The sequence below is a fragment of the Chiloscyllium punctatum genome, chromosome 2, assembly GCF_047496795.1.
Source record: "Chiloscyllium punctatum isolate Juve2018m chromosome 2, sChiPun1.3, whole genome shotgun sequence".
Classification (NCBI taxonomy): Eukaryota; Metazoa; Chordata; class Chondrichthyes; order Orectolobiformes; family Hemiscylliidae; genus Chiloscyllium; species Chiloscyllium punctatum.
The window spans coordinates 79,291,387-79,314,401 of NC_092740.1; the positions used below are offsets into that span (position 1 = coordinate 79,291,387).

Here is a 23,015-nt window from a genome sequence, read left to right on the forward strand (position 1 = left end):
GGTTCAGATCTTTTGAGCCAACTAGTAATTTGACTTCTTAACGTGAAGACATAGAAACAATCTGGATAAGTGACCAGGTTGAGACATTAAGCAGCAAATGACTAAAAGTTCTGAAGGAGAAGTTGTTTTTTATTTTTGGAGCAATGGGTAGGAGTAGACAAGTGTTCAGTGAACTCTATGATCAAATAAGTGAGATGGAACAATGGATTGCTCAATCATTAGCAATACTCGAAGATTGCTGGGCATGGAATTCCATTATTCAAATGACCTGAGGAGGAATTACAATTTCACATCCCCCTAGTATTACTACATTGATTTTTATATTTAAAATTCTTAGTTAAATTAGGTCATTAAGTCACAAACTTATTTCTCAATTTTTGAATCTGGTTAAAGAAATATATTGACCACTCAACCGTTTCAGCTTTCATTTATAGCAAACTTGAGACTAAGAGCCTAAGGCTGAATTGTCAGATTGGGCAAACTCTGCCAGTGGGAACATTTGGCCCTGTAATATATCATAGATATGTATTTGATCATCCTATGCAAAACAGTCTTAAATTTGATATTGACATCAAAATATAATTTGTGATCTAAGTTTGTATACACAGTACTTTTCTGTAGTATTCAAAATATTTTGCTTATGTAAGATTTAAATGATTGATGTTTTGACAAGCATACCAACTATTGTCTTTAGTTCATATATTTGCAGATTAAGATACCCAAGAAATTGGTCAATAAAGTTTGTATAACTGAGTAAGCTGCACAAGAGTTGAAGTATATTGAAATGTATAAGAGCAGAAACTGTTGTGGCCCTTTCCTTGCACTTTAACTAGACAGAAGCAAGGCATTTAACAGGATTGCTCACCCTTATTTGTCATTCAATTCTAGCTGCCTCGTGCGGTTAACACCCAGGCCCTAAGTGGAGCAGGCATATTGAGGATGGTGAATAAGGCCGCCGATGCTGTCAACAAAATGACAATCAAGATGAATGAATCGGATGCAGTAAGAGCTGATTTTTGAACCTGATTAATGAGTTGAATTAATGAGATTCTTCAGTTTCTTTCTGAGGGTGAAAAGACTATAAAATAAGCTATTTGCTTATTTTCTTTGAATTCAGTCAAATTGGTGAAGGCTATGACCACAGTTAATTTCTTTTCAATAAAAAAGGAATGTAGTTTACTATTGGTAATGTAATTTGTAATGATTTGTTCTTAGTAAATTAACTCCATTCCTCGTTTGGCAGTGGTTTGAGGAAAAGCAGCAGCAGTTTGAAAACCTGGACCAGCAGTTAAGGAAACTACACACCAGCGTTGATCTCCTAGTCTGCCACAGGAAAGGTTTGTAAACTGAAGCTCAAGACGATTGCTGGATGTAGTGGACTCATCATGAAGATGTATACCTAGCTCCTGTTTTGTACTCAACTTCTAGATTTTTTTTTTTCTCTTCCCAGTAATTGAGGAACTTTGAAGTCAGGCTAAAGTCTTATTTAAAATCTTCAATCCTGATTTTGCTTTTGTGACCATTTTAGTTTGATTTCGTCTTTAATTGAGTAACCTGATGCTTTGGTATGTTATGGTGAGGAAATGGGTTCCTATGAAGAGTGCAAATTTTGCTAGTGATTTGCAAGGTTCATACTATTAATTCATGCAGTCCTTCCAGAAAATATTCATCTTTTTTTTCCAATTTTAAAGTACTGAGCCTGTATTTATCCCAATAACATTTTTTTAAACCATCCTGTTTTCAGCTAAACCTGAAAGTAATTACTTTCAATCACATTATAGCACACATTCATCCTTGAGGCTTTTCGGTTCTTTTGGAGGGATGGGAAGGCACAAAACAGTCCCGTTAGAGCAATTCCAAGCTCCTTCCCCACCTCCTATGCAATCTCTTTTTATCCCTCTGTTTTATTATCTTTTAAACAGAAACCACCTAACTGGCTTCTGACTATTGACCATTCAGCTGATCTAAAGCATTTTATTGTTTACTCTATCTAAACCCTGATTTTTTTTTTTTTTTTAAATGTGTTTTAACTCTCCCACATCCTGCCTATCAGTAAAGCAACCCCACTTGCTCAGTTGCATGGACACAATCACAAGTCCCCAACTCTGGGTCCACTATTTTAAATCTCTCGTACTTTATGGAAAGCCTTTCTCCTTGAAAGGTGATGCCTAGCATTAAATGAACTTTGAAATACCACTGGTCTGGCAGCATCCATGAAGAGAAGGTAGAGTTCACATTTCAAATCCAGTGACTTTTTTTCAATCAGAATGTCATCAGGGTTCAGTTGAAGAGTCACCAGATGTGAGATGTGAACTCTACTTTGTTTCTACACATACTACCAAAAGTCTTTTTTTTTTTTTTTTAATCAGATCTCCAATATTGGTAGTTTTTAAACTGTGGGAGAATCGATGTTTCGTGCATGAGCCCTTCAGGATTTCTGTTACTGACTTTAGTTCCCATCTGATTCATATTTTCTCAAGCCTGTTATGCTGTACTCTGCCAAATTTCTTTCTGCAAGTTTTTCTGTACATTGCACTTCAGTCATCTATCCTTTTCTTGTCAAATACTATCTAATAATCAAATGCAATTTGTTCTCCAATCTCTGCTCTCTTAGCTTTTGCCAGTTAACTGTTAAACTTGGGTTTTTTTCTACTGAGTTATTGCTTCTAAAACCTTTCCACCAGACATTGAACTTTATTCCCTTTTGAGGACCTCAATGTAACACTTAGAATATTCTAGTCCTCTTATACCACTTCTGTATCTAAGGAAGATTGTTGCCAGTGCCTTGACAATTCCTAATTCTCTCTCAGGGAAAATATCTCATTCTGCTTGGGTAAGTTGTCCACTGTCCTACCAGCTTTTCTGCAACCTCCTTTTTTTTCCTCTTGCAACCTGTTTTATTATAATGGTGTAAAAGTCTTCCTGTTTGAACAATGAGTGCAAAGTGCTAATTTTGTGTTTAAACTCTCACTTAGCTCAAGTGATGGCTCCATTTTAGTCTAGCCTCTATTTTTCTGAAGTGGTATCTAAGGAGATTTTGAATTCAGTTTGTTTAAATTTGTTCTTCGTTTGGGTATCATTGGCTAGTCACTGTCCACTAATTGCCTTTGAACTGTGTGGCTTGCAAGGCAATTTTGAGGGTGGTTTAAATGTCAACCTCATTGCTGTAAATCTGGAATCATAGGCCAGACCTTTTTTAAGGATGGCAGATTTCATTACCTAAAATGACATTAGTGAACCAGAGTTGTACTCGGCAAGTCAGCCACTTAACCCCACAATATGTGGGGGCTGTTTCAGCAATTTTTCCATATTTACTCTGGTAATTTAAATTACTTTCAAGTGTTTAACACTGACTTTTTTCATTTAGAGCTCTCTGCCAATACAGCTGCATTTGCCAAGAGTGCAGCCATGCTGGGTAACTCTGAGGACCACACTGCTCTATCAAGAGCACTATCGCAGCTAGCAGAAGTTGAAGAGAAGATAGACCAACTTCACCAAGAACAAGCTTGTGCTGACTTTTACCTATTTGCAGAGCTTCTAAGTGATTATGTTCGACTCATCTCTTCTGTAAAGGTAAACTATCAGATCTGGTTAAGTACTAACAAGGTATTTTGGTTGGATCTGCAAGATATTGTAAACCCATTCAAAGTTCTTTTCTGAGAACACTAGTGTTAAAATGCATTGGATAAAATTGTTTTAACCAAGGGACAAGCTAATCTAATTAGATGATTTGTATCTATCATACTGAAATGTGGGGATAAATCCCTCTTGAGGAAAGCTTTAGGATGGATACTTTGAATTTTAGTTACACTGAAACTATTACATTTTATTGCTGTGATTTCACAGTCTTGTCCTTTTTTTTTGTTGCTCTAAATACAATATTTCCTCTCACTCCTCTTGCATTTGAGAAATATAGGCTTGGAGTGGAAGAAATTTAATTGATATTGTTTCACTACTTTTTTGACATGCTGGAATTGGGAAAAACTACTCGTGCTGTTCAAATGTTGGAGTAGACGAGCCAAAGAAAATGTCACGTGCACTGATTGCAAAGGTGACATGACTCTGATCCTTTTGTTAATAAGCCTATCCAGTGTACAGATTTTCTGAAACCTGAGGCAAGTCATATGCTGTGACAAAGTCCTTAATTTGAGCAAAGTAAGCTTAAAGAAAATTAATTGCAGGAAACAAAGCGACTATTAGATTACACTGCTTCAGCCCTGTAAATGTAGATGTCTATGCTTAATGCATATTTATTGCGTGCAGTGGTATAGCTTTTGTAGATACCACAATTCTAAAACTTGCTGACCTGTTAGCTTAGTAAGCTATAGAACTGGAGTTTAAAGGCCTGTAGGTTAGTAAAAATGAACTTGGTTGTCAAAGGTAACATAAGCATTAGAAATTGGAGCAGATGCTTGCTGTGTCACTGAACAAGATCATGGCAAATCTGTTTTGCTGATTCTACATTCACATCTATCCCATTAGCCTTAGCTCCCTTGCTGAGCAAGAACTTAGTGTCTCCATCTTTACAATCATTCAAAACTGCATTCTTGAAAAAGTAACTTCTCATCTGCCATGTTAAGACATTGCCACCTTTTTGGCCATGCACTGACCCACAAACATCTTTTTTGCACTTCCCTTGTCAAATACGTGCAGAATGTTGTGTATGTAACCCCTTGCATTCTCCTACATTCCAGTGCAAACACCCAGCCTATCCAATCCTTTATCCCAAGACCTAAACCAGCTCTGAAATGCCTCCAATGCATTTGCATGCTGCTTTCAGTAGACCAAAACTGCTCAGATTTTGTCTCCATAATCTTGATTTTCAAAAGAAAATCAAACTTTTATGTTCAATTCATTTTTCTAATGAATAGAATCCTTGATCCTACTATATATAGTTAGAAATTGATCATGGAAGAGATTATAAGTGCTTTTATAACCACCGTCAAGTTAACTGGCCTGTAGTTTACAGGTTTCTCTTCCTCTTTGAACAGCGATGGACTGTTAAGTGGAAACTTGCCTGAATCTAGAGAATTTTTGATAACTAATGACCACTCCCATATAAGTAGCTCACCACCAGATTCCACGAAGCTTGCTCACCATCCATGAGGCGCGCATTAGGTATGTGATAGAATACTACTCTGGATGCAACTCCAGTCACAAGCTGTTTTACAACATCTAGGACAAAGCCTGCTTGACTGGCAGCACATCCACAAACAGCCACTCCTTAAACCACCTCAGCAGCAGTGTGACACTATGCACTGCAGAAATTCAAAGATCCTCTGACAGCTCCTTCGAAACCTTTTTTGGCCACTTGCATCTAGAAGCACATGGGAGCATCACCTGCAAGTTCCCTTCCAAGCCACTCGCCATCTTGACTTGGAAATATATTGTTCCTTCACTTGCTGAGTTAAAGTCCTGGGAATCCCTCCCTAGGAAGTTGTGGGTCAACGTAAATAATGTAGATGGTAGCAGTTCAAGAAGGCACCTCCATTGCTGCCAGCACCTCCAAAGGGCAAGTCGGGGCATACAGTAAATGGTGCCAACCCAGCCACACTTGTATCCTAAGAGTGAATTCAAAAAAACCTCATGAGCAAAGACAAACGTGTGTTTTGGGAGGGGGGCAAAGTAGTCTTGCTATCTTTCCGGCTAGCTTTCTCATACTGTTTTGATTTAAATGTTTAGTCATTCTGTCTGCCATTTCCTCATCCTTGTCACTTTTATCTGACCTGATGTTAATCATTGCATATTGAAATCTTATTTCTTCAAGCTTCATGCTATACCTACCTCCTTTTTTAATCATTGACAGCCTGCCTTTAAAATATAGTAGGGATCTTTAGTGACTATTCTGAGTGACACCTGTCTCACCTGTCTGTATTGATCTTCCTGTCTGCTAGTATGCTGCTTCACTTCTGCTAGCTCAGCTTTCATGTCCACAAAGTTGCTCTTACATTTTAAAATATTTGTGAATTCAATCTTTTTTTTTTATCCTTCCCAATTGGATGTACAATTCAATTCTGGCCATGATTAAAGTGCCTTCACTGAGGTAATCATTTATTTGCATTTAATTTGTGACTTTTGGAATTACAAATTTCCTAATTCTCTAGATTGATACCATCCTGTACTCCCCTTGTTTTCTACTACTGTGTTCCACTTTTATACATTAGTTAACTTGTATTTGTCGCTACACTTTTTTTTGGACTTTTGTTCAAGTGCCATAGAGTCATACACGTAAGACATTAGTTTATGGACATGTATCTAAACAAATGTTATTTACATGTTTTTCAAAAATCTACATTGACTTCATTCCATTATTATCTTCATTATACACAGTGGGAATAACATTGGACTGTCTCATTCACGAATTTTTGGTATTGTTACTTGCCCATTCTCTGCTGGAAACTTCTGTGGATGGGATATGTCCAGACTTCCTGTCCACCAAAGCAACAGTTAACTCCAAATAGCTTCAACTTGAACAAGTCTTCAGAGGTGCATTCTTTTCTTTATTTAAAATTTTTTTTATTTGCAGGGTGTGTTTGATTATCGAATGAAATGCTGGCAAAAATGGCAAGATGCGCAAGCAACTCTGCAAAAGAAACGGGAAGCTGATGCCAAACTCCAGTATGCAAATAAACCAGACAAAATGCAGCAAGCTAAAGAAGAAATTAGAGAAGTGAGTACTTTGTTTACCTAGATGCTTAGTTTAAAACTTGTAAGTTATCTTCAAAGCATGATACTTAAAATCTTTATATAATTTGCATGACAAATCAAATGCCTATTTTGGCTTTTTGAAGCCAATAATCTGTAATATATAATATTTTTATTTAATATGCCTGCACCTGAAAAGCAGGCAATCTTCTCTTAATTCATTGAATAAAGGTGTTACTGGCTAGGCCTGCATTTATTGCCCTTGGAGGTTGAGCTGTCTCCTCGAACTATTGCAGACCTTTTGAGCAGGGTGTGGGCATAAGTGTGTCCACAGTACTGATAGGGAGTTCCAGAATTTTGACCCAGTGACAGTGAAGGTGCAGTAATGTTCCAAGTCCAGATGGTGTGCAGCTTGAAATGAAAGTTGCAGCTGGTAGTTGAATCTACTGTCCTTGTATGTCGTAGAAGCAAAGGGTTTGGAAGGTTCTGTTAAAGGAGCCTAGCTTCTTGTAGATGCAAGGCACTGCCATGATGGTGGTATCCATAAATATTTCATACTACGTTATGTTCAGTTGATTTAAACTGTCTACATAATGCTGTCTTGCTCTGCATTTAACAAAGCTCCAATGGAGCAAATGTTGAAATTTAATTGCAGCATCTAGGTTTTTACTTTGCTTCTTGATTTTGAGCCAGTACAGCTAGGAGCTTCACAATCTGTAGTCCATTGTAGTATGTGAGTATATAATTGCTTTAAATACTATTAGCTTAATCAACCAACAAGCACTGTCCCTCATGTGCACACTTTTCCCTGGAAGATGTATCTTAAGAAATGCAGCTGTTCAGTTTTAGGTTTCTGATTATGGCTGTCAATTAAGCTACCAAAATATAGGATCAAGACACCCTCATTCTCCAAATTGTATTGGAAGCATGCATCACCTTAAAAGTTAACTATCATTCAATTGATCTGCTTTACACTATATATACTGCAGTGATCTGAATTTCAAAAACAAAATTAGGCTATACAGAGAATAAAACAATTTTCCTAACTTTGTTTAGTGTTCACTTAACTAATTCAAGCCCCCTTTTTCTCTCTCATCACTCCAGCCCAACTCAAACAATGCTGCTCCAATAACCATTACTAAACACTTAATTAAGAGCAGACTGCGTGGACTTGAGATTATGCTGTCTTCCAAACCAGAACTAGAATATTAACACCAATCCCAATGCTTTTGGTTTTGCATGCTAACATCTTTTATGTGGGATTTTGTCAAGAGCTTACTGCAAGTCCAAATACATCCCAATCACTGAACAAACTCATCTGATTCAGTAGTTACATCTGCAAATTTCTGTAAGTTCATCAAACTTCTATTTGACTGTGTAATGTTGTATGTTGAAGTGTCCTGTTATCATAACTCCTACATAGATTCCTGCATTTTTCCCTACTAAGTTAGGCTAATCAGCCTATAATTCCCTACTTTCTACTTACCTGGTCTAATTTTTAAATGTTGGGGTTGTTTGCCACCACCAGTCAGCCAGGGTAGTCCTAGATTCTGCAGAAGCTTTGGCATGTGACAACCAGTATGTCCATTGTTTCCACAATCACTCACTCCTTGGTATTCTGATGTAGATGTTAATCGTGGCAAGTAATGGTGTGGCTTTAAAATGACAAAGTGAGCTCACTTTAACTTTTTCCAGTTATTTTACAATATCAGCCTTAAGATAATTTTAACTATCCAGTGGCCTGTTTAAATTGCTCTTAAACCAATGTTTTTTAATCAGTGCTACATATACTTAAAGGTTGAAGTTCACACTTTAGGTGTGATCAGTTAATTCCAATCTGCTACAGTACCTTGGTAGGAGAGTTTTAGTTTGAGTCATTTGCATAATTATAAACTGGTTTGTGAAAGATGGTCAACCAAAAAAATTGATCTAAGTATTCTGAAGTTGGAAGTGGAAAAAGAGATGCAGTTTTGCAAGTGCAACTGAGTTTCAGGTGTGACTAATCTGCCACTGAAGAATAATCAGGTTTTTTAATCCTTGAAACTTGCAAATTTTCAATGTATACTAATCATTTCTGTATAGAAGAAATGTTAGTGTTTCTACAGGGCTGTGTGCACAGTTGGTTTTGGCATAACTGGCTTTAAGATATTCACAATCTTGAGCCAGTAGAGGAGGGGGGGGGGGGGGGGGAAGAAAAAGTGGGCATAAGACCGCAATGATTTCTGGGGTGTGATTTGCTTTCATTTGAAAATCCCAAGTTTTGACTTTTTTGATCAAATCGCAACAGTACAGGACTAGGCCATTTGGGATGCAAGTGTTCTTCATTATCCTTCAATTTTAAGAGTATTCATGTAATCTTTTTGAATGCTGCTACTGAATGTCACTACTCTGGGCATTTGTATTCAGCATTCTTCATACTTGTTGCACTAAATTCCCATTGGAAACTGTTTCTTATCCTAAATTATTCATGGTTTTAAACTTAACTAGTTTCACTTAAGACCAGTCTGGTAAATTTATTTAGGCTTTTGAAAGATCAAAATCAATGTCTTACCCAAAATGTGCCTTGATACTAGATGTGTAAGGCTTGAAATCATGTTTGATAGTCGATCCTGAACCTTCTCTTCTGTTTTTTTTTTGTGTATATCTATGTACCTAATGCAAAGGGATGCTCTTGTTGCAATTCCATTTTGATCGTGCAACCTAGACTGAATTAATCAGAAAACCAGAGCTGTTACTTTGGGATTGCAGCATTTTTAACTTTTTGTATTGGCAACTTTGTTTTTGGCTCCTTGATCATTTGGCCTTGGTTTTTAGATGCCTGTATCATTGTTTGGTCTTCATGGGCAAGTCCTAACTCCACTTGAGTACTAAACCTTACTGTGAGATATAGTTAGCTTTTTGGAGATATATAATGGTATGTAACAAATCCTTGTAATTTGCTTTTGGCTAATGAGTTGCTTTGTATGTTTTTAAATCTAGTGAGTGTTTAAATCTAGGACAGGGTGCTTAAGCAGCCCCAAATCTGCATTGAATACTATTTTGTTTAAAAACACATGAGAACTTGGTGAATGCCAAATTTTATTTTATATTGATTTGCTTAATTATCTGCATTGAACATTTTGTTTTGAAAAGAACTACTTGCTCAGTTGTATAACATCCAAGGTAAGAACTGAGTTTTCAGGAAGGTATGAGTTGAGTGATTTTTATTTTAGTGGCTGTAAGAGTGCAAAATGAATTTTTTTTTTTTGTTTTGTAACCTGTGTAATTTTGTTTTTTCTTGCTTCACAAGGAAATTGAGGAGGTAGGAAGCTTTTGAAGACTAGTTCAAGTTATTGCCATGTCTCTCAAACACAATTCAATAGAAATGGACTTTGCGATTTCGCTTTAATTTTTAGATAACTTGACTAAAGCCAGTTACTGAGTACTGATTTGGCACATTCTTAATTGTAGTTTTTCACTAATTCCTTACGTACAATTGGTTTTGATTTATTTCAGTTTTTGTTTGTAGTCTCTCCTGAAGCCATTTGTTTAGGTACTGATCAGTAAGCTCAGCTTGCTGTTCCAGCGTCTTGCCCAACACTATCTGTGTGAATGCTGGCTTGAAGATAGAAGGATAAATTACATGCATGTCCTTGTTCCCTTCTGTGCCCTGATTGAGACCAGAACAAGTCCAAAGTAAATGTCTTGGACTTCACTGTCTGTGTGGCTCTGCTACTCTGGACAAACCTGTGGAAACTTTGAGTACGTTGTTTTAGTACTGTTCTTGCTTCTGTAAAGGAAAGGTAAGTCTCATTCTTAGGATAGGGATTTTGTATCCCCCTACATAAGTGGAGTATATGCTGAAGTGCAGTCTGAAAAAGCTCAACAACTTTCAGTATAAGTTTTTAACCTCAGCGCAGTGAGTAGCACAAACTGAATTCTAAGATTCCAAGCTAAACTCTGACTTGAGCACAAAAATCACAATAGTGTAGAAGTGTGCATTGTCAAAAATATTTTAAAGCCAGGAGTTGACCATTTGAGCCTTTGACACTACTCAGCCATTCAATATGATCATGGCTGATCCTCCATCGCTACACTGCATGTCTACTTTGTCTCCATACCCCTTGATGTCTCTAATATCTAAAATTGTATAAACATTGTAAATATACTGTGACCTGGCCTCCAGCCTTCTGTGCTAGCAAATTCCACCAGTGAACCACTGAAAAAAAAAAGCTTCCTCTTCTCAGGCCTAGATGACCTCTGACTATACCCCTGCTTCCAGACTCCTCCTCAACCCCCTCACCCCAAAAGGGGAAACCATATTGCATCTAGTCTCTCCAGACCAGTTTAAAAAATATACATTTCAATTAGCTGTCTGGAGTCTAACCTCTAGTAAATACAGGTCTAGGTGAGCCAGTCTGTTGTCCTAGTCCTCCCTTTCCTGATATCAGTGTAGTGTATATCACTCCCTCTAGTGTATATCTTCCTGTTTGGTAACAACTAAAATTGTACACACAAGTCCAGTCTTGCTGAGATCCTTTTTATAACTGTAGTTATACACCTACACTTCTGAACTCCCTTTCCTTTGGTAGTGGATGCAAATGATGTTTTCTTTCGATGACGTGTTGAACCAGGTGCTTGCTCTCTGCCTGGATGGATGAAATTAACTCCACTATTTTTTAATTTGAAGTTAACCCCTGTTTCTTGGCCAGTAATTTTATCCTTCAATATCCCATTGATTGTGGTTTCTTGTAATGAAATTGGTTTTTGTTCTTGATTTTCAGAATTAAAATACAATATTTCAAAAGTACTTTGCAGCAAAATGCTTTTGAGACATGGTTATGAAAAGTACTAATATAAATGCAAGTCTTTGACTCAACTATTGTAGTGGTAGCAGACACACTAGTTGAATTTCAGACTTTTCAAGCTAGATTATCTAATTCCAGTCATACTTGAGGAATGTTTCATAGTATAAGTTTTAATAGTTTATTCGTGCAAGATCCAGTGCCATACAATTAGGATGCCCACAAATCAATCATGGGTTATGTGCTCAGGTTTTAGTTAATGTGAATTAGAGGATAATGTCTATCCTCCAGATGAGAGAAATCATCATTATCATCAACTCCACACTAAATTTCTATAGCTAAATTATTTTCAACTATTTTTACTTAGTTATCTGGTTTAGGAATTTTTTTAATATAAATTTTTCCTAGCAGGGAAATGAAATGCATTCATGCATTCAACCCCTTAACTTTCTACCATTCAGTAAAATGGTGGCTGCTCCACTGGTCTCAACTCGCTTTTTCAAGTCTGCTCAGCCCTCGACTCAAATTTTCAAGAATCTATCTGACACCAGTTTAATTTGACACCTAACCTCAATGCTGTGGAGCAGAGAATTCCAGGCATTTACTATCCCCTGGGAGAAGGGATCCTTTTGCATTTTTGTTTCAGATTCAGGTTACTGTATGAGGGGTCAATGTCCACAAGTTCAGGATTACTGTCTAGTGGAGACCTCTTAACATCTACCCTGTTAAGTTCCCTTCGATCTTGTACATTTCAGTAAGATTACCTCTAATAACAGCCTTAATCACTTTTTTAACCATTCTTGATGAGTCAACTCTTTCTTCCCAAATTCAATCCAGTGAATTACTCTTTTTTTTTTATTTTGAACAGCCTTCACTGCCAGTATACACCCTAAAGACATGGGGTCTCCCTTATAACTGTACAAATATAATCCATTATTTCTGACGTGTCTTCTGCACATTAACCCATTATCAATACTTGTTAATACACTTGCCCCCAGTATCATGAGTTCTTTACCTTGTGCAATCACCTTTTTTGCACGTTATGTGGTGTATTTGGATCACCATCCACATTTATACTAGTTTCCCCTTTATCAACTCTGCTTGTTATATCTTGAAATTCTATCGCTTGTTTCCCTAACATGGTTCTCCTTTCACAAACCAGACTGGCTATTAAGCTTTTCATAGATATACTGCTGTTTCTTCCTTATTAAACACTAGCAATTTCCTCAACAGATGCTAAGTGAACTGGCCTGTGGTTTCCTGCTTTGTCCCCTGCCTCCTTGAAAAGGGGTGCCACACCAGCTGCTTTCCAATACACTGGAATTCTGTCAGAATCCAGTGTTATCTGTTCTGAAGGTTAATTGGCTTGAATTATCAGCAATTTCCCTGTTAATTCTCTAGTAGTATCCACCATGGGTCTCCTGCTCACTTAGCTACTCTTAATAGACCTGTAGAAGCTCTTGTTTTTGTTCATTAGAAATGGACAATGTCAATTGTCTGTCTTTTAACTTTTCAATCCTCTTTCTTTAAAAATTGGCCAGCCACTAGATGTTTTTTCATTATTTTTAAATCTACCTGTTCAGAAATATTATGTCTCTTGAACCAAGGCATTTTGCCTCCAGTAGATGTACTACCACTGTGTCTCAAGAGTCATTGGTCAACAACTAAAATTTTGTTGCTTGCATTCCTAAGTTTTTGGATGGTCTATTTGACAGCATTTGGTAGTAGCCAGCTGTTTATCCTCTTATGAAAGGTTTTTTTAACAGAATAAATTGAGCATTATGCAGTATCTGCTTAAGTGTTCACTGCTCATCCAGCTGACTTTTTTTTTTCCTAATCTAACTTTCCAGTCTGCTTTTCTTCCTGAGATTTGTTCTTATTTAAACTGATACTTTTGAGACCAGGATTGCTCTCCCTCAAATCGAATTTGGAATCCCTCTTTTTGATTGCAATACCCTCTCTTATGCTTAACAACAAGATCCCCTATGTTCCTGGCTAGGTTCTATGTACTGTTTATAAACTATCAGATGTAATCTACAAATTAACTTCCATTTACTGTTGTGCACCTGATATTTTGTCCAGTGATGTGTAGTGCTGTAACACCCCTTTAATATTTCCAGGCTTGTACTTGGCCTACAGTGAGGGACCTCTTTGGAACCTCTAGATGACTCCTACCTGTGACTTCTTTCATTTTATGTTCTTTATTTCCACCCAAATTGATGCAACACAGTCTATTTTACATGTATTACTACTAACCACTGCACTGATTCTCTTTTTTTTTTCTTAACAAAATTACCTCACCATGTCTTTCATTTTGCTTCTGGAAATGTCTAATATCCTTGAGTCCCCAGTTTTAGTCACTCCACAACCACCTCTGATAGCTATCAAGACCTATTAGTTAACCTCTGTCTAGCCATCAACACTCCCTTGTTAAAAATGCTGCATGTGCTCAGAAAAGAGACTCCAGCACTGACTATCTTAACTTATTCTGATTTATTCTTTGCATGCTGCACTGATTGTTCACCTGTTCTTATTTCTCATTTCCTTTTAACCTTCAAACAAATCCCACTTACCTCTCCCCTAACTAGGGATGCAGACAGGCAAACTAATTGCACGGTTCACCAGGACAGCATGATTCAAACAAACTTGTCTCAATGGAACAGCTATCTTGTTCCCTGGTACTGGAGCTAGTGCCCCTAAATTGGAACCCATTCCTCTTCACTTGATCTTTTTTGTGCCAAGTGTTAACCCTCTAATCTTATTAACCCTATACCAATTTGCACATGGCTCAGGTAGTAATCTAGGGGTTACCTTTTGGCTCTGCTTATTTTGTCTCAAGATGTTGGTAATCCCTTAACAGAGCCCCTCATTTGTGCTAACTGTATTGTTACTATGTGTATGAAATGAGGGCTTATGCTCAAAACATCGATTCACCTGCTCCTCAGATGCTGTTAGACCTGCTGTGCTTTTCTAGCACCACACAGATTGACCCCAGTTCTCTTGTATTTGCAAGATTGGCAGATTGCCGTCAAACTCCATGTTTTTTTTAAATTTTGAATTAGCTGCTGGTATTGTTGCGTCTTTAGCAGGTAGCAGTACATTGAAGATGTAGTTTGCAATTGTAACACCCCCACCCCACTTCCCTGGCCTAATTTCCTTTTTCTCGCACATACGTTCTGAGCAGTGTTTAAGGATACTAGCCACTTTCTGAAGTTGAGGATGTTTGGACCTTGAAAAAACAGCTATTCATTAGTAGAAAAATCTTGAGTTGATGACCATTACTGATGCAATAATGGGAAAAGCTCCACTGTGTAGGTGGAGATGCAGTTAATAACTGCTGCAAATCTGGATTTGTAAAAAGGATTCTCTTTAACATCTTGGAGCTTAGAGTGTGAGCTGATTCCCACTTAAAGGAAGTGGAGAATATATGGTGCGTAAAACAATGTTTTCTAATCTTTTAATCTGTGTGGATTTGTGGAAATCTGAGTTAGCTTCTCTTGGTATGCATACCTTCTAATAGCACCTTTTTCCAGTTTCTGCTTTGCAGCAGCTTTCTTCCCAATCTTTGATCTTGACCTTTTTAACATCGAACTACTTTTTTGTTCTAGAAATCCAAACAGTGTTGGTAGGTTAAAACTTTATTGAATATTCTTAACTACAAAATGAAAAATTCTTATGCTAGTTATGTAATCTCTGCAAAAGGAGGTTTTGTAGATTACTGCGTGACCAGTGTCTGCTCCTTTCAGCTGTACTGAATTGAAGGAGAATCGGCTAGCAAATAATTGGATCACTTGATGCAGATTTATTCTAAGTATAACTGAATATTATTGGTTGGTGCTGTTGTGGAGAGTCAGTTTCTATGTAGCTTTAATAGTTTAATCATACAGAAGTTGGATAACTTCAGTTAACACAATAGTTGTTGGTGAGGACTGCAGCATCTGCAGTCCTCACTTTCTCCACAATAGATTGTTGTGTACATGGGCATATTATTTGGACCTGTCACCAGTGTATTTTCTCAGTCAAACCATTTTAAAACCTGAATACAGACTTGGTAGGATCTAGAAAATGTGATCAGAAACCTAGATCTTACCCTGAGTAGTTAATGTTTGTTTGACAAAGTCAACTAGGACAGTTGATACTTCCATTTTTATTCTAGCAGAGCCTGAAGATTAGTTTCTTCAGGTGTAGGTTCTATAATGTATCTTGAGAGAATTGCAGGATGTTTTTGAATAGTACAACTTTTTTAACAGGATGATCTCATTGAATTGAATTTGGTTATCTATAATTCAAAAGCATTAATTTTAAATACAGGTGCTCAATTTGACTTTTAGTTTCTTCCTATATATTTTGTGTGCCACAATTAGATTTAGATATGGTACTACATTGTATAAATGAGCAAAAAGTCATGTATGTGACTATAGTAAGCAATTAATGTTCTGCAGTTGAATTCAAATCACTTTGCCTATGCACTTGGAATGCCTGAAGATTAGGCTAAGAGCTCTACAGTGTAGAATAAACTTAGTGGAAATGGATGCAGGTACGATCTAACATTTAAAAGACACTTGGATATACTAAAATGTTTGGATATGGCCAAGCACAAGCTAGAGGGACTAGTTTTGTTTAGGATTATGGTGGCTTGGACTGAAGGGTCTGTTTCTGTTGTATGACTCTATAATAAGGGCAAATTGGGTTTAGTTCCAGCATGCCTGGCTAGTTTCTAAATCTGTGACCTAAATAACATGAGGGAGAGTGAAGAAATTGTAATTTGATAACCAGTTGGTAAAATCATGTCTGCATTCTATTTCCAACCACTCCCTGCCCCCTCTTTCAGTTTCCATATACTTTGCATGAGCTCAGTAGTTGCTCTTGACATTTTTCTCTTAACGGGTTGTAGAATTTTATACCACTTTTTTCTCTTTCCTCTTGATTTCTTTCTCTTTTTTTTAAACGTAGTTTCCCTACCCATCCTAGTGTCTTAATGAGGAGATGGCTGAAGTGCATATCAAAATTGAGCCTTTGCATCACATCACGCCAAAAGATGGAGAAGCAGAAGTCTGGGTGTAAGAAAACAAAATGGGAAGTAAAGGAAGGATATGGCAAAATGTTTGTTTATATTTCTAATTGTAAAATACTTCATAAGCTATTTTACTTGGTGCTTTTGGGGTAAAAATATCACTTCCCTTGGGTGTTGCGAATGAAAATGAGTTGGCATGATGGAATCACTTTTTGAAAACCACTTTTAAAACTTACTTGTGTGGAGTCCTGAATAAAGCAAATTACTCTTGATCTTTTGATTTTTTTTCAAAAAAGCTTATAATGATTGACCATTTTCTTTGACCCTTGACTAAACCTTTAATTGTCAATGGGCAAGCTCTGCCAAATTGCAGTTAAAGATAGCTTGATATAAATCTAAAAGCTTAGAAATATATTTTAACAAGTTTTATGTTTTATGGTACCTTTTTTCTAACAAAACAATGTCTTTAGGAGCATCTACAGTTTAGTTCATAGCTTGATGGGTGGACTAAGGGACTAGCTGCCTCTAGTTGGGTGTTTAAAATTTTATTGTACCTTTTCAATATAATTTAAGTATATTTATGGATTCTGGTATTTGAGTAAATGTGAATGTGGAATTCAAAACACAAATCAATCTGTCATGATCTTACTGAATATTGGAGCTCACTTGAGTCATGGCCTACTCTGCTTTTGTTCATAAATGCAGGGCTGTAAAACTGACAGGTTACTGGAATTTAAATATACTTTTTTTCACGTCTGCTTGAGGCCAGTGGATTTCATTTTAGATGGTAGAATTGCGTGGTGTAGCAATTGTTGAGATGACACTAAAGTGATACTTTTGTTTCACCTAGCAAAGACCTGCTGCTTTCCATGATCAGCGTGCACACTGCAATGTTTTACTGTTTTTAGAAGTCAAAAATAATCTCTGGTTCCAACATAGATCATTCATTGTGTCAAGTCCATGTGGCACTCAAAATCAAGCTAGGTTTTGCCAAAACATGCAAATACTTTCCTTCAAGGATGTCTTTTGAGAACAGTGAATTTGCTGCTATCATCTTTGTCAAGCAACGTTCCACAACACTTTTAAGATCCATTTTGTTACTGTATGCTTAATTTACATTGCCATTTCATTCTTCTGGCTAAAATGTGTCAGTTGGTATTGAAATGTATTGCAAATATCAGCCTGTTCCACACTCCTTTTGTGTATCAAAGTTTGTCCTTTTTTTTTTTTATTTTCCACTTGAGTTAAAATTAAGAAATGTAAAATAGCCCCTTGACACTCAGCAAGTCAGTTACTTAATTTTACAGGTGAAAATGAGTACTGTAGATGCTGGGGATTAGTCAGGACTGTGGTGCTGGAAAAGCACAGCAGGTCAGGCACTATCAGTGGAGCAGGAAAATCGATGTTTTGGGCAAAAACCCTTCAGGAGTCATCCTTGATAATGGGCTTTTGCCTGAAACATCGATTTTCCTGCTCGGGTGCTGCCCAACCTGTGCTTTCCAGCAACGCACACTCTCTTGACACTTGATATTTATGGCAACCTATGATGCCTGAACAGACCAAGAGAAACTGTGCTCCCAGCAGTCCAGGAATGAGGTGCCATTTAATTCACTTGGTTTGCAACGCAGTATGATGCCAATGGTATGGGTCCAACTCCCATCACTGGCTAAGGTTACATGAAGGACTACTTTCTCAACCTTTCGCCTTGTCTGAGGAATGGCAGCCCTCTGTTAAATCACCACCAAGCAGCTCTATAGTCTAAGATTATGGTGACTCTCAGTATAGTAACACTGTTCTATCCTACAGTTGATTTAGCATCTTGAGCTATTCTCTTTGTTGTCCCACTTTTAATCATTTTCAATTTTGGCAAGACTGTTTTGTGGCACTGTATCAAACAGCTTTGGAAACTTGTACGTCAGTCAACTGCCTCAAGATGTGGATTTTAACAAACTCTGTTTTTCCTCAATTGTCTTCAAATTAATATTTGAAAGCCTTCCTACAACTAGTGTATAGTTTCTAGATTTAATGCCTTGTTTTTAAATGAAGTTTCATATTTGATTCTAGAGTTATCTAGTTAGATGAATTGGAAGACTTGCTAATCTTTGCATTTTCTACCCTTGTTCGTATGCACGTATATCAACTACTTTAGCCCCTCTGATCCCTAGTGTGTATTCCTTTTACTTCCCTAGCTTGCTCTCTTCCCCCTTTTTTTTTCTCCAGTCTGCTCCCTGCCAACAATGTTGCTGTTGGTCTGGAGGTATATATCCATAATTTCACCTTTTTTTGTAAGATGCTGTTACAGGTTAAGCTAGCATTCATTTGGCTGTCCCTAATTTTCCTTTTCAAGAAGATGGTGAGGTGCTGTTTTGAGCCATTATAGTTCGGGAGGTGAAGCAACAATGCTGTTAGGGAGGTATATCCAGGATCCAGTGAACAAAGGAACAGGTGATGTAGTTCAAGAGACCTATAGATGCTCCATGCATCTGCTGCTCTCATCTTTCCACATGGTAGAGATTGCAAGTTGAAAGGTGCTGATGAAGGAGCCTTGGTGAGTAGTTGCAGTACATCTTGTAGGTGGTATGCTCCCATTGTGTATTCATGTAGGTTTCGATGTATTGGGTGGGTTCCATTTGAAGCAAGATTTTTGTCTTTTTTTTTCTTATGATCAAGACTGCACATGTCAAAAAAAGTAGATTGCATTCCTCACACTTCTCTCCTATATGATTAGATAGGCTTTGAGAAGTTGAATGTTACTCGCCCAGATTATTCCCAGGCTCTGAGATTGGTCTTGCAACTCTAGCATTTGTCTGGTCCAGTTCAGTTTCTGGATACTGGTAATCTCCCTGGGGTGTTTAGTGGGGGATTCTGTGGTTACAATGTAATTGATTGTCAAGGATATTGATTTAGATTCTCAAATGGTTATTGCCTTACACTTGCTCTGCATGAAAGTAACTTGCCACTTGTCAGCCCAAGCTTGAATATTGTCCAGTTATTGCTACATTTGGACACCAAATATTTTCTGTATCTGAGGAGTGGCAACCTGGTGCTGAACATTTGTAACTATCAGCAAACATCTCTACTTCTGCCTTTTTAAAATTTAAGGGACAGTAATTGAAGCAGCAAAAAACAGTTGGCCTTATGACACTACCCTGAGGAACTCTTGTGACCTCCAGCTAAACTGATGGAATCCAACCAGTAGAGTGGGAATAGTTGTTCTAATGACGAGTTTTGCTCCGGTTCCTTGATGGTGCACTTTGCTAAATGCTGTCTTCATATAAAGTGTAGTCACCCTCCCTGCTGGGATTTGGCAGAACCTAATGTTGAATATCAGTTCAATTATTGCTGAGTATGTGCTGCTTAATAGCAAAATTTGATATCTGTCACTTTGCTCATTTGAGGTAGACCAGGGTATTAATTGGCTTGTATGGATTTCTGCTGTCTGTGGACTGTAACAAACTGGACAACTGTCTCCAGTGTTGTGTACTGAAGCACATTGGCTGAGGGTCTGGAGTAAAAGTCTTCAACAGTGCTATTGTGAAATTGCAAAAAAAGTGATGATCCTGAGGCACTATCTAGTGCCATCACATGGAGTAGATTCATGGACAGACTAATTCACTCCAGGACATTAGTGAACCAGATGGATCATTTTGACAAGAGCTTAATGCTTTAATTTACTGACATCAGCCTTCAACTCAAGTGGTTTGAATTCCTCCAACTGCTGTGGGATTTGGACACATGATTCCCAGTGTATTATTTGAGCTTTTGGGTTTCATTGGTCTGTAACATTATCAATATAACACCAACTCTCCAGTCTTTTTTATGGTCTTATGAATGAATTTTTTTTTTTGGATGCCCTTTTGTTAACTGCTGCTTCATTCTTCAACTCTTGCCTTCTGTAATACTATATCCACTTATTTTGATTTCAACGAAAGGGATGGAATGATGGCTCACTGCCCCTCAGCATGGGGGACCTGGGATTGATTCTGTCCTCTGGCTGTGGAATTTACGTTTTCCCTGTTTGAGTGGGCTTGCTCTAGTTTCCTCAATCCCGACATGGATGGGATGTTCTTCACTCGGTTGGTGTGAACTGAATGGCCTGCTTCAACAGCAAAGGGATTTGATGAAAATTGTTAGCTGTTGTACAGGAAGCACCGATATCAATAGTCACTTGGATGACTAAGTTGACTGGTGAATAAAGTTTGTAGCCAGCACCTGATCCTATTACCTGAGTTTTTCTTCTTCCATTTCCCTTTTCTAATTTTGTCAGGGTTTTTTTGGAATTCCTTTATCTAATCAATATTCCACCAAAAATTGAGTAAATTAGTTTTGCAACTCTATTTCATGCGGTATGGTTAATTTGGTTTCTGAAAGACTTGCAATCTTGTTCATATTTCAAAGTAATAACTGTCCTGCAGCTGGTGTACTGTCAACTTTTTTTGTTTCTAACTCTATTTTAGTAATTAAGAAATCAGTCTGGTTTGTTCTGTTTGCACAAATTTGTAACTCTAGTCGTCTTTTAAGAATTCAACTAAATTTAAGGGTTCCTATAATTTAGTACTTGTGTAAAATTTCAAGTTTTTGTTAATTGGCTGTTAAGCACTAAAAGTCACTGTTTGGAGAATTACATTTTTGCCCAAGACTTTGCCATGAGTTACTGAAACATTCTAAATGTGTGTAACTAATTTGACTATCTCGTTCTTCAGTGGGAGGCAAGAGTGCAACAAGGAGAGAGAGACTTTGAACAGATCTCTAAAACAATTCGCAAGGAAGTTGGTAGATTTGAGGTATGTGAAATGGTCCAGCATATTTAGTAAATTTACTACTAGCTGAAATATCCTTAAGCCATTCTTTTTTGATTTGCCACTTTTTTTCTTTGCAGAAAGAAAGAGTAAAGGACTTCAAAACTGTTATAATTAAGTACCTTGAATCTTTAGTGCAAACTCAGCAACAGGTATGGTTTTTTAAACATTTTGTAATTTTTAAGGCTGATCGGTCATGTTGCAATTATGGAATTGACTGTTTTTGCTAAAAGGAAAATGTAACATTCCCTGAATGCCAATGCACTTTGAGCTTCTGTTTAAGGTTTAAAAAGTACTGACCTATGAAATCATCTAGATTGTCACACTAAACATGACGAGTGAAAATAAAGTTATTTTGGGTGGCAAGCTGTACTCATGGTGAGGTCAGTATAGTTTACCTAATTCTAGGGTAATATATGCAGAATGCCAGGTAATGGTTTTGAACTTAGTTTTATAAAGCTACTTTTATTTTCTTGATTAATTCTGTGCTCAACTTGAAGGCCTGAATGTTGTCAAGCATAACTGTGATATAACCCCATCAGTGACAGTAACGTGAATGGAATCTTGGGAAAACAGTACATAATTTTTTCCTTAGTGATTCATAACCTCTGCTCCTAGTTTTTTTTCTCTTTTCAACAAAAATTGCTTCAATTACAAATCTCTGTTGCAACTTTATTTAATTTGCAAGAAAGTTGTATCTAGACAGAATATAGCACATTGTGAACAATGCACTATCAAATCTTTACCACTTTTTTTCCCAAAGAGTCATTTAAATTTTGGGCATGTGAATTGACAGTCAAGTTTCCGATTCCAGTTTTCTTTAGTATAAGGTTTTTTAAAAACAGTGATCGCTTGACTTAGTTGCTTTGTGATCTTTTTTTTAAAAATTCTTTAAATGTTTCCTTCCAATTATGTTTATCATAAGAATAACCTCTTGGAATTATTTTTCAGTTAATAAAATACTGGGAGGCTTTTCTGCCTGAAGCAAAAGCAATAGCATGAGCTCCTGATGTGAAGAAATGTGGCCTGTCTCTTGTTTACAACTGGTTCCATACTAAGCACTGACTACAGAATTCCAATTTAATAACCACTATTTTAAAGTTGTAATACTGCATTACAGAAGTGGTTTAATAGATTATTTAATTCTGTTGCATTGTTAACCAGCTGCATGGCCTGATTCAGTCATAATGAACTGAACTGTGGAATGATCTTCTGCAGTAGTTGCTGAATTGAACACTACTGTACATCTTAAAGAATTTGCAGAGAAATACGTTGCCAGTGCTGGAACTCTGACTTTGCTGTGAATGATACTCGTGTTTCATTCTTGAAGATCTATTGCAGAATTTTCATAACAATTGTAAATTGTGAAAGCATAAATCAGCATTCCTGTATAGAAATCATGAATTTTGTGATCTTTGTTACTACAATAAAGGAATATACTTAATGCACTAGAATGCAATTGGTGTGTTTTAATACCTAGGACCTTAACATGGTACATATTTGGTCATGGGATGTTACCCATCCCCTAATTGTCCTTGAAGGTGATTTTAGAGATTCTCCAACTATCACAGTCCATGTGTACATAACATCCACAATAGGATCTGGAGTTTGAGTCATTGAGCTAGCAACAATGAATAAAATGATCTATCCTAATTGTTCCATATCCTATGGAACTATATCTCTGGAGAGAACTTTGCAAGAGATGGTGCTGTGCACCAGCTGTCCTTTGTTCTTCTTGGAGATTGTAGTTTGGAGGAATCATTCTGATTTGAT

At 37.1% G+C, this 23,015-nt stretch overlaps 1 protein-coding gene across 1 annotated transcript in view; it reads left to right on the top strand.

The window, feature by feature from the left end:
* snx2 (sorting nexin 2) overlaps positions 1-22,696 on the top strand; it is a 52,547-nt gene extending 29,851 nt beyond the window's left edge. Inside the window, exons 9-15 of the mRNA XM_072584457.1 lie at positions 889-1,002; positions 1,244-1,337; positions 3,368-3,573; positions 6,527-6,670; positions 21,147-21,227; positions 21,323-21,394; positions 22,194-22,696. Coding sequence (XP_072440558.1) covers positions 889-1,002; positions 1,244-1,337; positions 3,368-3,573; positions 6,527-6,670; positions 21,147-21,227; positions 21,323-21,394; positions 22,194-22,244 — 762 coding nt within the window. The 3' untranslated portion in view covers positions 22,245-22,696. The remainder of the gene's footprint in view (positions 1-888; positions 1,003-1,243; positions 1,338-3,367; positions 3,574-6,526; positions 6,671-21,146; positions 21,228-21,322; positions 21,395-22,193) is intronic.
* The last annotated feature ends 319 nt before the right edge of the window (positions 22,697-23,015 follow it).